The 15,781-nt window shown below is 39.9% G+C and overlaps 1 protein-coding gene across 5 annotated transcripts in view; it reads right to left on the bottom strand.

Annotated features, from left to right (window-relative positions):
- Window positions 1-10,320, bottom strand: part of HDAC9 (histone deacetylase 9) — a 42,728-nt gene extending 32,408 nt beyond the window's left edge. For 2 of the 5 annotated variants that reach the window (XM_010285779.1, XM_010285781.1), the window contains exons 1-4: window positions 10,080-10,319; window positions 8,991-9,132; window positions 6,674-6,800; window positions 4,599-4,720 (exon numbers count right to left, since the gene is read on the bottom strand). In XM_010285779.1, the coding sequence (XP_010284081.1) occupies window positions 4,599-4,720; window positions 6,674-6,800; window positions 8,991-9,132; window positions 10,080-10,250 (562 nt within the window). In that variant the 5' untranslated portion in view covers window positions 10,251-10,319. Of the gene's footprint in view, window positions 1-4,598; window positions 4,721-6,673; window positions 6,801-8,990; window positions 9,142-10,079 lie in introns of all 5 variants that reach the window. The other 3 variants (XM_010285777.1, XM_010285780.1, XM_010285778.1) reach the window with 3 other exon arrangements.
- Between the last annotated feature and the right edge of the window lie 5,461 nt (window positions 10,321-15,781).

Genomic DNA, 15,781 nt, shown 5'->3' with positions numbered 1-15,781 from the left:
ATGCTCAGCATCCCTGAAAAATGGGATAAAATGAGGAGGATCGTATCATGTTTGCCTTGTTTCCCTGCTTCAATAAACAAAGTGCCTCTCCCATTTATTGTGCTTGCTCGTAAACTCAGAGAAAAATAATGCTCCTCCCTACTGAGCTTGACTTCTTCAGTTTGGCAGACATTGTAATTGAGGGTTTGTGATCCTCTAAGCCTGTTTTTTTAACTGAAGACCAAAAGAAATCCAGCTTTTTCATATACTGTTACTTCACAGGAGAGTGTTTTCCTCGAAAATGCACACAGAAATGGAATTTAGTGGCACAAAAGGGAAGGGGAGAAAAACTTTCACATACAAAGTTTTTCTTCTCCGTTTCAACTGCTCCAATAAATTACTGAGTCGCTAAGTACAGAAAGAATGATGGTAAGGAAATATTCTAATTAATTTCTTTTCTAAAAAAATTACATCTGCTGAGTTCTCATTCGGGAATCTTTTACTCTCATTACACAAGAGCTATGCTGTTATTCTACTGCCTAATCAGGTTAACTTAATATGGTTTTTACAAAGTGGTCTTCCTGACTGTGCAGTACAGCCTTCTTCCTCTCTTTCATCACAATATTAAACAATCCTTCATCTCCTCTTTTTTCCTGTATGAAATTACATAATTTCCCCCCTCCAAGCAAGAACCTTGTACTATTTGCTATTTTTAAAAAAAACATGCTATATTTCAATTGAGCATGCTTCCAATTTTTGGAAAGCGAGCTACAAACATCTTCTCAAATAGTACTATTGTGAGCGATCTTCAGATCCCTGAGCAAAATGCAAGTTGTAAGCTTACAACTCCATCAGCACGGAAAGATTCAACTGGCATAAAACCAAAATAAACAGAAATAAACTGATTGACATTCCCACTCTGCCATGATTGTGCTAAACTCAGGAAAGAAAAAGCAGTTTATACTTGTTATGATGGTGTCCCCAGGAATTTCTTCCAACAAAAGCCAAAACATGAGGCAAAATTGCAGAAATTTCATCTACAGCAACGTTTTAAAAAAGCACCAAAAGCTTTGGTTAGAGGGCTAACCTTTATTGGAATTTACTGGCTTTTGCTGGTTTGCATCAGCGTTTGCACATAGAAAATGAAATGCTACAGATTGAAGAAAAGGCAAATGCTATGGCCATTTGCCAGAATTTCTGCATTTAGACAAGGTAAAAAAAAAAAAAAAACAGTAACACTTTCTTTGAGAAGAACTTCTATCCTACCAAACCCATGTTGTTTGCTACGTTTTTGTTAGTTTTACAGCAACCTCATCGAGCAGATAATATTTTCCTGGACAGATAGACAGAATTATGGAGATCAGCAATCAAAAGTTCCCCATATTAAATTATCAGGTTTTCAAAAGTGCACAGCTCCCATCAGAGCTCTTACAACAGTCAGTATGAATTTCAAAAGTGTTCAGTAATGGGGAGGAATTTTCAAACCTCTCTGGGTAATTTAGACGCATTAGTCTCATTGAAAGTTAATGAGCCATGTGCTGCTCAGGCTTTTGGGTGCTTTGCAGAAAACACACGTTACAACTAGTATCCATGGTGAAAGTCGTGGGCAGTTTTAAAATCTGATCTTAACGCTGTGTAGGCTAAATTCTGCTCTTAGCTACAGATGTGTAGCTTCTCCTTATGGTATATTTATCTGTCCAATGAAGCCAGAGCTCCCCTTGCTCCGCTCTTTTGAAAGTCTGTCAACACAGAGCATCTGAATGCAGCTGTGCAAAGAGCTGCGTATCCTGGCCTCTAGACCCGAGGACAGTCCCAATCCTCCATGCAGCTAAGCTCTGTGAAGCCTACTGCTGACAAGTTCTGCTGCATCTTGTACAGAAAGGAATAATCCACACAGCTAAGAGTCACTGAGTAACCACAGTCACTGCACTAGGACGTTAACTCTGGTACCTAACTGTAAACATACGAGCAGCAAGACTGTTAAGTGTTTCCCTAGTTATCTATGTATTGCATCATTCTAGATGTTAGAATTGTAAAAGTTGCACAGAATATTTTCCTCTCTACCACAGTCTCTCTGAATTAATTTTAAAAAGATTAATAAGGAGATGCCACTTCAGGACTAATTAAGCAAAGGTTAATAGATTACTGAAGAAGAAAATGAGCAAGCAAGGCTCATGATTTACAACGCGCTGTTCCCTTAGCACTGAAAAACACATTAGGATGTCAGGAGAGCATCACTCAGCTTTGCTGCCCATTAAATCTGATCTTAGAGTAACCGATTCAATCAGAATTACTTTCCAAGGGCATTATATTAAGTTTGGAGGAGAGAAAGATACCTCTGTGTTTATATTATGAATATGGAAAATAAAATCGAGAAGCAAAACAAAGCTGCAATTAAAACCCACAACAGGTATTCCTTTCTTAAGGCTGAAAGGAATGCGAGGTTCGCTTTCATATGAATTGCTGACTTCATGCAGGTTCAGCACCACAGAGGGCTTACCAGGAGCCAGTGGCAATAAGCATTCGTAGCCTAGAGGAAAGGAAAAGAGGTTCACCCCTCATGGCAAAGGTCAGATTTCTGCAGGCTTATAGCCTGTCCATATACATGAGTGTTCGTGGGACATCTTTGTCTAGAAAGGTCCCATGAGGATGACACAGGCTCCACAGTGTCCCCTCTGCCTGGAGGATGGCCCTATAACCACCCAGAGCAGTTTAGGGTCATTTGACTTGTGTCGATCTAGTTCCTGTTGCTTTTACTCTTAACCTGATGAACAATCATTGGAACCTTTGTGGGGATGTTGCTGAAGGCTGGAATTAAACCACTGTAGTATACAGAGAGACTGGACATGTAAACACGATATTTAACAGTCGCTGTTTTCACAGATGTGGAGAGCTATCAGATATACTCCCTTGCTATCCTACAACATGCTGTACACTTCATTTATATTTGCTTATCAGAATCACTGTGTAAATGTCATAGAAACAGTTATGCTAATGATTATATTAGTATTTGTCTATTTGTTCTGTAGATATCTTTTCAGAGAGTCATCACGTCCTTTGTTCAATTTTGGAACCGATGCATTGCATGCCCAAATATTTGGGATAACATACAGAAAACATCTGGATTTAATTATATTATAGTCCTCTTATGCAGACAATGGGAATTGAATTAAGGAATATTTTGAAACCCCTACAGAGATATAAAAGTATTAGCAGCTGCACAAGAACTTTACTGTTACAATGTTTGAAAATGTTTTGTTTTACAGATCAACAGTCTGACACATCATAAATATCAATAACATTTAAGATATATAAAGATGAAGAAAAATTAAAACCTGCATTTCAAAAACATGTAGATTAATTCACAGAATTTTTAAGATGTAGAGTGTATCCTTTTTTTTAAAAAATGAAAATGTATATTCTATTGGCACAGAAAATATACGTTGTACAGTGGTATTAAGCGGAGAACCACATAAGGGCTTATTGTGACTGAATAGCCTGAAAAAGATTTTATAGAATCTTGTTATATTGCCACCATATTGTACAAAGAGTAATTCAGCTAGAATAAATTAGCATTTTGCTTTTCATGCTTTCATTCCTTTGAAAATATTTGGGGATATAACATGAGCTTAGACAGCCTGCCCCAAAGTATTAGATACAGACTGGATTTTCTTTCTGAATGTATGCTGGTTCCAAATGCCACTTCTTTTCAAGTCAGTACCAGTTTTGCAGTTAGTTTTCAATCTCCTAGTGGCTAAATCACATTCAAAGGCTGTTAGCACAGTAGGGGGTCAGACTTTCTCTCTGAATGTAACTATATCACTCAACAGCAGACTCATGCAATAAGCGATCTAATGTTTTCTTTTCTTTTTTTTCCCCCCTCCTCTTAGTGTCTCCCTGCATTCCTGGATACCGGTCACTGCACCAAGGACCTGAGGCAACAGCCACATGGACTCCACCACCATCCTTCTAACTTTCTTTATGGTGCAGAAAAAGTCAAGTCTACAGTTCACCTGCTGTCAAGACAAAGGTTCAGCTGATAAATCCTCCGGAATATTATGAAACGTTCAAATGGACATTTTCTTGTACAATATTACACATTCCTATATGTAAAAAGCACACATAAATGTGTGTGTACGTATGCATATATGCAAACTTTGACAACCAATGACAGAAAATAGAATATTAATCCAATTCTGCCTCTTTCCATGAATTCCCCTCAAAATGTTCTGAAAAACATTGTCTAAAGGCAGAATACCATCTGAAGACAGATTTGCTATCTACCATGCAAAAGAGAAAGAGCTATTAAACCCAGAAGTAATATTGAGGCAAAGAAGATAATGCCATAAAAGATCCATGAAATGATGGTCTGTTTAGAAACTAAAGTTATCAGGACTGAAGCTTGCACTAGCTCCTAGCATTGGGAAACACCAACTCTTGATACTACGTGGTCAGTCCGACCTCATAAAGATGCAGTCAGGATCCTTGAACTTACCCATAATATCATCCTCAACAGGCTTTGTGGATTATGATACATGCCTTGCTGGTGGACAGCCTGGTTAAAATAAAGGGTGGGAGAATTCCTGGGTAAGGGGCTCGAATAAACTACGCTAACTCACCCGTTTTACGAAGTGGAAAATCATCCTTGGCATCCTGCGCTCCTGGTAAAGTGTATTTGTACGGTGGCGAGGCCCCGCTCAGGGGTGGAGAGCTTTGATCCAGTGAGGTATGGTGGGCAGCCCTGCAGCAGACACAGAGAGGTCACAAATTAGCAGTCGCTGAGGTGACCAGCAGTAACTATCTACACATGTTGTACACATGTCTCAGCTGTGTTTATGTTCTTGTTCCTCCAAGTGTGCACAAACCACAGGCTCATGTAACCAATTTCACTTTTACAGTATGTTATGGAACTCCTCGGGATTCCCAAGAACGTGCTTTTTGCACTCATTATAAAAGTCACATAGGATAAGAGTCATGTTGACCTACAGACAGGATCTGTCACCAGTTTGGGGAATTGACCATTTCAGTTTGTTGCATTTTAATATGAACCAGCTGAGGCACAGCAAAAGCCATTTAAGTCTTGTTTACTACACACAAATAGATGTACATTGATCCAATCTCTCCTATCAAAATGTGGGGGATTTTCAGGGCAGGGGGGTTTGTATAAAACTAACCAGAAATACTGAGTTGTTGTTAGCTGTTGAAAAAAAATAGGCAAACTGTTTAGTGGACAACGTAGATAAAACACTGCATTTAAGTTCCATTTGTAAGTTTAGTGAGCACACCACTCTGCAGCACATAGCACCCACGTCAGCAGAGAAGTTCCAAGCTTAAGAGTGCTTTCTGACAACTGCTGGATGAAAGAAATAGTGTGGGCAGATCTTTCTGAACACGGAAACTGCAAATTGCAAAGAAATTGCATCATTTGGCCCAGAGACAGTTGGTTTTGTTTGGTTGATTTTTCTATTCAGAGGGGAAGAGAGGGAAAGGAGGGAAACTTCCAAACTTTGTGTTTATCTGAAGATAATTTTACTTGGCCTTTTACAGAGTCTCTCCCCGTCTTTCCAATGTAGTGTGGTTAATCAATAATACACTGCTGTCAAGAAGGGCACTACCGTGAGAGGAAGTACTGCTCTCCCTAGTGTAGCAGAAGATATCCTCGGCAGAGCTCCTCATTCTCACTCATCTGAAGACTCAGAATTAAGCTCAGATTATTAGTCCAGAAAACTTACATACTTATGAGAATTTTACACATTATTTGGAAAAAAAAATCAAGTACTGTATTTCCACCAGAAACAATGTAACTATGTATTAAATCATGTTACCACAATGCTCTGATTAACTCAGAATGGAAACTCCAAGGGCAGGCCTCCAGTAATTCTTTTTGAAATTAACAAGTACAAGATGGAAATCTAGTGTAGCATATGCATTTCTGTTTGTCCTATTGAAGGTCAGTTCGGGCATGACAGTGAAATCTTTCTGAAATGCAGCCAGAGCTCATTTTGTTGGGATTGACTTACGTGTCTCTTGTAATAAGGAAGTTAAAAAGGAATTAATTAGTATGAAAAAAAAAGGGGGGTAAAAACTGGAAAAACTGAAAACTCTTAAAATGCTAATAGGCCCATTACAGGACTCAATAAAAGAACTTGTTTCAATAGTCTAAGTACATTCTTATCAAGGCCAAGGCATCATAAGAATATGCAGGTTTGGATACTAAAAAACATTAGAGTAAGAAAAGTTAAATGACCACTATCCTTCTCAAAATCCTGTGAGTTACACCATTCAACTTACACCATTCAAGTAACTTCACTAGAAAGCAGCATCGCTTCAAGAAGAAACAAGTTTTGTAACTGATTCAAAATCCAAGTAAATCAAACACAAAGTTTTTCTAACTGCAAAAACTGAAGAAGCTTGGAAAAATGACAGGTACAGTTGTAAAACTTGTGATAGCATCAAGAAATGAAACAGCTGAAATAAAAAGTTCATATCTTGTTCTGTACAGCTCCCATCGCATGACTGAACACAGAGCACTGTTCAACCAGAAATATTACACTTCTGGGTTTTTGCTAACTTCTTGGGTGAACTTCTGTCGTGTTCTGAAGGCAGACTCTCAATACGCCTGCTGGAGCAGCGTTCTGTCAAGTTTTAATAGATACCTTGATGAGGCAAGGAAACAGCTTAATACTGAACATACGTGTACCAGAGCTTGGGGTGGCGGCTCATGGAATGATTCTTCCCATTTGCTGGAGCATCCTTTGTTGCTGATTTACTCAACAGGAACTCTTGAAGTTTCTGCTTCACTTCTGTACTGGCCACTGCCCCTGAGACACACAGGATTAAACATATCTTATCTTTACTTTAAAAAAAATTACATTTTTAAAGAAAACAAAAACCAAAACACAGAAAGAGCCCGTGTCTTGCTGCTGGCACTGTTGTAAACTATAAAAAATATTGGTGGAAATCAGTCAAAATGAGATAACATTTGGATTAAATGTTTGTCTGTAGAAGACTGAAGTTGGCCATAGCCCAGAAATCCAGTGAAGTCATAAGGAATATTTCAACAGTAGATGAGGCCATCTATCCAGGGCCAGATGTATCTAAAGAATTTAAATTATTTCCTAATAATTCCCAAAGACAAAACCAAGGATAGAACTAAAAAGATAGTGACAAAAGGTCACTTTGAGTTTGTGGTAAAGAATGTTTTTTCTTTTAGTAAAGTAATAGTAATAGCACAGCAAAACCGCCCTCTGAACACTGTCTTGGTTGTGAGCAGAACGCCGCAGAAAGAGCCAGCAGTGAGCCTTTTTATTCAAGCCACTTAAGAGCCTGTACCTGTGATATCTGGAAGACAGTCTGAAACATGAGTCTTAGTTGATAACTCTACTCTTATGACACAAAAACAACAGAAAGACCAAAATGCCAGGAAAACACAGTGCATTTTGACCTCTTTTGGTGCCTAGCTCAATACAGTAGAAGAAGTAGGGCATGTCAATGTCAGGTTAAACTGCCAATTTGTACTTGCAACATGGGACATGCTTCGTTACTCACAGACACAATACTCTTCATAAAAAAAGCATGAAAAGGAAAAATCCTTCTGTTTTCTGCAAACAGTGACAAAAAAAGGGAAGAAAAAAACATTTCTTTGAAAGTAGCAGCACTAAGGCATACTGATACTCTATTTGGTTACCCAAACCTGACACAGCACAGCTAGCTGGTGAGCATGTCCCCTTGTGACCCAGTTCCCATAAAATACTTCTACTACCTCTCAGCTTCAGTCCCTAACTCCCCTCCCCGCACCTTCCTTCCCTCCTCTACTTGTCAAGTAGAACAGCAGCAGCAGCAAGCGCTGGGGCTGGGCCTGGGGGCGTCACAAGTGCTGCTTGGCTGGCTGCCACATTCTCAACAGCCACCCAACAAGCCAAAATGAGAAGGGAACCACTGAGTTCACATCAATGCTCTTCCTTTGGTGGGAACACTAATAAAGGCCACCTTTTTATATGAAGCTGATTTTTCGTATCACTTACAGGAACCTTTTGTTCCTGCAGTTTCTGCCACCCCCCCACTGCTGGGTCAATAGGCTGGCGATGCTTTCAGGGATTCATTGTTCACCGAAGTACTGGAAGCACTATGTACACCTTAATTTCTGAAGCCTACAATATGGTACACCTACAACTGTTGAACTGATACATTTTTCCACCCAAGGAAAAAAGGCAGGAACATAATGTACGGCTCTTTGCGTCAGTCTTTGTCAGTTAATTCTTGTAGTCATTTAGCAGGGCAAGTAACAATAGCTGCTTGTGGCAGCTTCAGTTTGAATACCTTCACAGTGTACTTCAACCTGATTTTTGAACTGACCTCGCTAAGGAGAATTATTTGTGTCTGTCTCCCTCTAGTGAGCACCAAATTCCAACAGTATCCTTTATATCTGTCATTTGCCTTAGAGCTACATATGAGCTAGAAATAATTCTTGGTTGGGCCTCATGAAACAGCACCAAGAACAAACATAAGGCAGTGTGAAAAAGTACTAGCAAAGGTATTCAGAAGTCTCAGACAAAGATATTCTTAAATATTTCGTTACATTTTCGATCTTGAAACAATGCTCAGATTAGTTAATCAGCAAGTAATTTGATTTTTTGCTGTTTTGTAGTGCTTTCTGTAATGGGAAATAAGCTCTTCAGAAAGAAGTTCTCAAGTGAAGCTTTAGGCTTTCAAATTCCCTCCTTTTTTGTAAAAAAGAGCTAGAGTCTTGAGAGGCATGTGTGACAGACACAGGTCTGTCAAAATGTGCTTTCCTACAGTCCTCCACGTCTGCACACAAACTAGCAATGTCGTTCTGTGGGTGCACCAGGTGGCCCTGCCTTTCTGCAAGCGCAGCCTCCACTTCTCTAGTTGCGTACTTCACACAGTAATAGGCTTGCTTTAGGTTCCTGTTCATCATCCTTTTCGGCCGGGAGAAGGCAAAGGGGAATAGATTAATCTCTTATTAGGATTCATGGTACATTGGCTCTTACTTTCTCGGCCTCTTTCTTTGCCTCGGAGGGGAGGAAGCTGTTGTTCCCTGCGATGCCTCTCCAGTTCCTGCTCTTGTCTCTGCTGCTCCAGTTTCTGCTCTTTTTCAAGGAGTTCTTGCTGTTGTTTAATGGCTAGGAGTTCCTGTTGTAACTTGCACAGAACAAAAAGACATGAGAAAGTGCAGTTTGCACTGTTTTCTAGGCCAGTCCTGGCTAAAACAGCCCCCTTGAATAACTGAGCATCAGTTCTTGCTTTTGTGCTTACACTTCTTTTCCTCTCTTAACCAACTTCCCCCAGTCTTTTAAGTGGGATACTGCATTACTGGCTGTCACTAAAATGAACTCTAATGCCAGGTAGCAGCCTGCTGCTCTGGTTTCACTTCTTTCTCTTTCGGCAAAAATGCCTGGAAACTGCAGAGAGCTCTTTGCCAGTGCATCACTCAACTCTGGCTGCTGTGCTCCACTGTATTTGTCAGCTCTACTGGACAGAAATTAGCACAGTAGCATAATGGCAAGTAGATCAGAAGGGAAAAAAATGAAAAGAAAGGCAGTATCATAAATTCCCGGTCAAAATCCATTACAGCAATCTTACCATAGTGCATGTTATCTCATAAATAATTTTCTTTTTACATTTTATAAGGCAGCTCAGAGAAGAGTGAAAACACTTTCAGGGCCTGCCTGCGTTTTACAAATGCAAATATTATGCACTTGCTGATCAGTATGATTTGTGGACTCAAACTCAAACAGTAGCCCAAAAAACTCAGTCTTTTAATGTACTCAAAACTGCACATACAGAAAAGACAGCCATATTGAAGTCTGGATGAAAATCCAGCTTTCTAAAATAGGTAGTTTGATTTTCTGTGGATGTGGTGGCTTCATGAGCTTGCTGATTCTCATAGTACTGCCTTGGTCTGCTGTGAGCAACTTGCTGGTAGGTGCTAGCAGTTTTGCTTGAAAAGGCTTTTATCATCCAAATACAGAGAAATTAGCACTCAAACACCACCTCTCAGTCACAGCGAACTTTTTCATGTCTGCCTAAGCATATTCAGTTTGCAGATAAAGTAAGGGATAAATGAAAAATGTTGCTACCTTTATGTGCTCCTGGAGCTGGGCCTGATGCTGGCGGGTCAGGTTTTCATGCTGCTTCTGAAACTCTGCAATCAGCAGTTGTTTCTGAATTTGCTGCTGCTGCTGGATCAAAAGTAGTTCCTGCTGTAGCTGCTTTTCACGCATAATTGGGTCCACCATGGGAACCATCATCCTGAGATCAGTTCGCAAGTCTAATGGTGAGATAGGCTCTAATCCCACGGGAACCTCCGACTTTACATCCACTGTGGGAAGAAAAAACCAAAACATATATATATTAAATATAACTGGAGAAGCAGAATAGAGATCATTCCTACTGGGGAAAAGACCAATTTCACTCAAAGACTGCTTCAATGTACAGACCTAAAAAACATTAATGCAATCTATGCTGTATGTAAACTTCAGACACTCCTACTAGCAACTGGAGATATTACATATTATTTTATCGTTTTCTTCCCACTCTCTGCAAAAACACTCCCAGATTGATAATCTGCTAAAGAGACTAACAAGCAACCCAGTTCTAAAACCATGTCACAGCCTAATGGAGCGATATGTAGTGAGAATCTCCCAGGCACTATTAAGGCTTCACAATAAAAACTTGGGACACTTCTTCACTGTAAGATGAAGGCCTTCCAGTTCTCACTGCATTGCAAGAGATTTTCCAGAGCTAGCTTGTAGATTTTCTGAGGATGGTGTTACACAATGCTACATAGCTATTGCGTGTAAATATACCTGGCAAACACATAGGAATAACACATATAAAATTACAGGAAAATAATTTGACAGACAAAACGAGAAGTGTAATACAGCTTTATGAAAAGTGATCACCATGCCTGGAGTATAATACACTATATATGGCTTCTAAGAAAATGAAAACATTTCAGTTATTCCAATTCGTTGCAGCAGTGGTATGTACTGATATACTGTTAATACATTAAAGTACTTAATGAAGAATCCTGTGTTTTTCTATCTCCATATTTAAATCAAACGGACTAAAAAGCAGCAAAAGAGAGAGATTTGATGACTTTCACTACAGTACTTGCAAAGCTCAGGTTTTCACATTAAGTGAGTGTAAGACAGGGTGTAACTTTATCTGTTCCAAAAGAACCAAAAACTAGCAAGTAACATTTCTACAATAGGAAAATAAATTGCAGCTGAGGGTCTCTGCTAAAGCTCAGCAGTTCTGATTCCATCCACGAGAGGACAGTGGAACACAAACACATTCATTCCTGTTCCTACTGCTCCACTATCTTCACAGGAAAATAAGATTATTAACTGAAAACAAACATGCTGTCGGAAATGACTAGGGAACAAGATTTTAAGCATATTTTCTCCTTTTGCTCTGCTACAGCTGTATTTGTTTTCAAGGAGAAAACCAAACTGAAACAAATACTCTAGCAAGCAGGAGCAGTAAAATTGAAGCAGCAAAAGTTGAAACTGCAGCAATTGGAGAGACCTGAATTTTAACAGCACGATCAAATCTATTAGTCTGTTAGTAAGAAGTTTTATAAAAAGAAGAGGCGAGGCACTAAATCTCTTCTACTGATCATATTCTTCTCAAAATTCTGGAAACGCATAACTTTCTGGTCTCTTTTTTTTTTTTTTAATCCTAGTAACTGTGATTGTAAACTTCAGAGCATAGTTAGGCTTCTTAACTCTCTATCCCAACAGAATTGTGTCTAAGTGCTTACTTTTGTTCTGAGACTAATCACTAAATTATAAAAAAATCACCTTTAACTTACAAAAACTACTCTTGATTATAAATAATTGCCACGGACCAAGAGAAACGGACAGGCAAACCCCCAGCCTTTCATCCCATTTATTCAGCAGCAATTCACATTCCATTTGTCTAGACTAAATATAGCCGCGTTTATACAAGAAATCAATAGTGCTTGCAGAGAGCAGAGCAAAGACATGAATATTTCATCAAATTCAGGAGAGAAATAGCAATCAGCAAACAGACAGCAAACCGTGCAGCCTGCCTGGCCCTCCAGATAAGTTTCCAGTACTTGGACAATGGCTCATTGCCTGCAAGTCGCAATCTTATCATCAGCGCTCTTCTATTTTTAACATTAATTGCATTGTAGGTGACAAAGGCTTATCGTGTTTAAAGTGGAGAGATGGATTTTCTTACATCTTCTGTGACAGGATAATAAGCCTTACTAGGAGCAATAATAGTAACCGGAGCTTGGCAAACCCCGCAGGGTCTGGGTTGCAATAGGGTTTTTAAATGGAACCCTGGCAGGGTTTGGTTCATAGTAGTGTTTGCAAACTGAACCCCGCAGTTTATTTTGCAGATATGAGCTACAAATCAACCCCTACAGGCCTGCACGGCAATTCAGGCTGATCATACTTCCCATCTCTGACAAACATCCCACTTCTTCATTTTCACAGCCTTTCTCCTGAGGTGAGGCCTCCAGGTTTTTCTAACAATGGGAATTTTCTTCCAGCATTAGTAAAATGTACAACTGAAATCAGGCTCAGTTTGATAAGATACACACTTTCAAGAATTCTCACACACTCAAATAATAAATCTAGCACTGGAATATCTACTTCATCAAGTTCAACTTTACCTCATTCATTAATGTGGGGTAAAATAAACTTTAAGGTAGTTCTAGAGACTTGAATCCATAGAAATCAATACATAATCTTTCGTGTCATTTAAATGCCAATGTTTATTGGCAAATAAAGACAAGCATTTATTTCCCAGCATAAAATATTGCTAACAGTAAGGTTACTGCCAATACTACTACCAACTGCTGACATAGGGAGCACTAACTTGTCTTAAAACTGTAATAGCTAATAGTTAGCTGGATAATAGTCAACCTCATCAATGAGATTATTCCAAACAAGTAACTATGAAATCACCAACCAAATTGGCTTGCTGCTGTCTGTTAGGCACACTAGTCCTAGTGCCACAGGCTACTTACATTCTCCTGACTTGCTACCAGCTGACAAGGGAGAGACAAAGCAGCCCTGTGGAGCTGCAACAGTGCAAAAGATACGTCATGGAGCAGAGAACCAAAATCAGTGTCTTTAAAAGCTTTGACTTCCAGCTGAAGCATCTTCACCCCACCCCTGCCACCCCAATGCAATTTTAAATCTCAAAAGAGCAAAGGTGATGCAGGATGTTTATTCTCATCGTGGCTTTTTATGTTTTTTCACCCCTTCTACACAGCTCTATGTATTTTTCAGATAGAAAAGAGGTGTCCTAATTAGTGCCCTCAACTTCCAAACATCATGAGAAGCAGTGGGATGCAGGACTTTAACAACAGGATTCACCAAGACGTTAGTCAAAGAAGGAAAAGGATGGATAATGAAAGAAAATATTAATCAGAGCTTGATGAAGGCTAACTTCACTTTAAGGAGCCTTGTTTTGCAGGATTTCCAGTACCACCAATGGAACGAGGTTGTAGCAGGCACGATGCAGAGCGGGACCCTGCCCGCACTCTCCACTGTGGTCTGGAGCAGATCCTTCCCAACAGCTCTGCCGACTACAGAGCAAGCCTGGGATTCCTCTCTAAGGTTAAATAACGACAAACTCTCTGAGCTCATGTCAGCTGCAGTAAATACAACAGTAGGCTGCAGAGCATTAACTAAAAACGTTACTGAAAGCTTGGTGATTCCAGGAAATATGCCAACATTTTAGTAGAAAAATATTTAATTTTCAGCTACAACACACTGCAAAAGGCATATGTATTTATTTTTCCTATAAACACCCGATTGCCTTTATCTTGAAACGTAACAACAAAAATAGTCTCAGAAGAGGGTCCGTATCAATTATATTCCATAGATGGCACTTCCTGCAGTGATTTTGACACTCTGTGGAAAGAAAATAAGATACTTGCAGAACGGCATGCTTGCTGAATAGAATTAGATGCTTCGAGCATATGTCAAAAGAGGTAAAAGAGCTTGTTTTAACCCTGAGGCTTTGCTTTTTGAAACCATTCCTTAAAATGGGAATCACTGAAAGACTGTAATTCTTTCACTAAGAGATGGCATTTCAAGCTTTTTTTCTCATGACTAGTTTTAAATTCTGGTATATTAGAATACACAAATCTTCTGAATCACAAGTGCTAAAGGAAAATATCAGAAAATAAACCAGCCCATTTTCTTACCATCATCTCCCAAAAGGGGCAATTTTCTTTTTTTTGTTGGCAGTTACCTTTCTTGGCAGACATTTACACCATCTTTAAAAACAGGAACTTAAACAAGGTATGCTGCCATCAGCTGAACAGTCACCATTCTTTATTTGAGATGCAGTGAAGAATTCTAGTAGATTTGCTTACCAGAACATCTTGTCCAGTACGTTTATGATTCTTACATTAGAGAAACCGTGTGAGTTTGTTGGGACTGCAGAGATTCTAGCTAACCCTTTCCCAAAGGAATTTCTTGGTTGCGCTGTTGGGCTGGAACAGTAAGGAAGGCTGGAAAGAGGAACAGGGCATGAAGCTGACGAGGTTCCTTCTCCTGCCCTTGGTCATCCAAGGCAGCCTTTTACTGGAGAAGCAGTTAAGGTTTATGAAGTGAGCAAGGAGGACTGCAAAAGTTGGAATGTTAAATTAAAATTACATGTGACAAGAGACAGCTGACAAGCTCCTCCAACTAGCAATTTCAGTATTGGGCAATAAAAGCAATTTCCTGAAAACACACCAAAACAAGTAAAATCCAGAAGAATCATTCTGCCAAGAAATGGCCACACCTTACCCCAGACATCACCTCGGTGAAGTATTACAGAGAAAAGAGAGAATGGGAGAGCTGTTTATACTAGTGGCGCTCTTTTGAACTCTGATCTACAAAACAGAGCCCACCTAAAGTTATTATTAACTTGTCCAGTACTTTTCATAGTTTTCATATGCTTTTCATAAAATGAAAACAAACCAGAACAGTTTTGCACATTTTAGTGTAAAAGGAACTGCCTCCATTTGGCCACTTCATTCAAAGAAAGTGAAAAACCTTCCTTTTTGCAAGCCACCAGTCAATCATGGCATAATCAGAGCACTACGGAATTTACAGAGAAGAGCCATTTAGAATGGTAGAAAGAGTGGAAGATATCCTCCCCACCCCCAAGGTAATACTTTAAATTTACTTTCTGGTTTAAACCTAGAATTCTCCAGATTTATGTGCCACCTCATTCAGGACCAGAACAGCTGTAACGGTGTCTTTGAACGTACCAAAGAGGAAGAGATTGAAAAAATCAAACACTGTAGGAGGCTGAAAGTTGCAGGAATAAGGAGCAGAGGGTAGGCAAGACACTTCAGCAGGCAGGTGAGAGACAAAGTAACTGGCAGGAGAAGGGGCAGGATAAGAGTGGCCAAGCAACAAGACACGAGCATCCAGCTAGAGATGGAGGAGAGGGAAAGGAGTTAAAACTTCTGAGCTTTCTGCGCTGAGAAGCAGCATTACAGGAGCATTGCTCACTCTGCCATCTAAGAGCAGCCCTGGCACACTGATAAGGCGGCAGCGCTTGGCCTCACTGCCAGTGTAAATAAAGAGCTAATGGAGGAGCGATGTGTCCGTTGTGAGGATGCCGGGAAATGAAGCGGGCAATGTGGTTTGGAATAGCCATGACTAAGGAGGATGGAGCCTGGCATGAAAACTACTACAGCAATTGTTCAGTGTTCAAACTTGCAGAAAAATGTCCCAGCCTGGAGCCCGATCCCCAGACGAGAGGCGGCTCACGGCTTTCTGGGGGAAGCTGTGCC

This window comes from Phaethon lepturus, unplaced genomic scaffold, assembly GCF_000687285.1.
Source record: "Phaethon lepturus isolate BGI_N335 unplaced genomic scaffold, ASM68728v1 scaffold6534, whole genome shotgun sequence".
Lineage (NCBI taxonomy): Eukaryota > Metazoa > Chordata > Aves > Phaethontiformes > Phaethontidae > Phaethon > Phaethon lepturus.
This window is presented reverse-complemented; position numbering and strand designations above follow the sequence as displayed.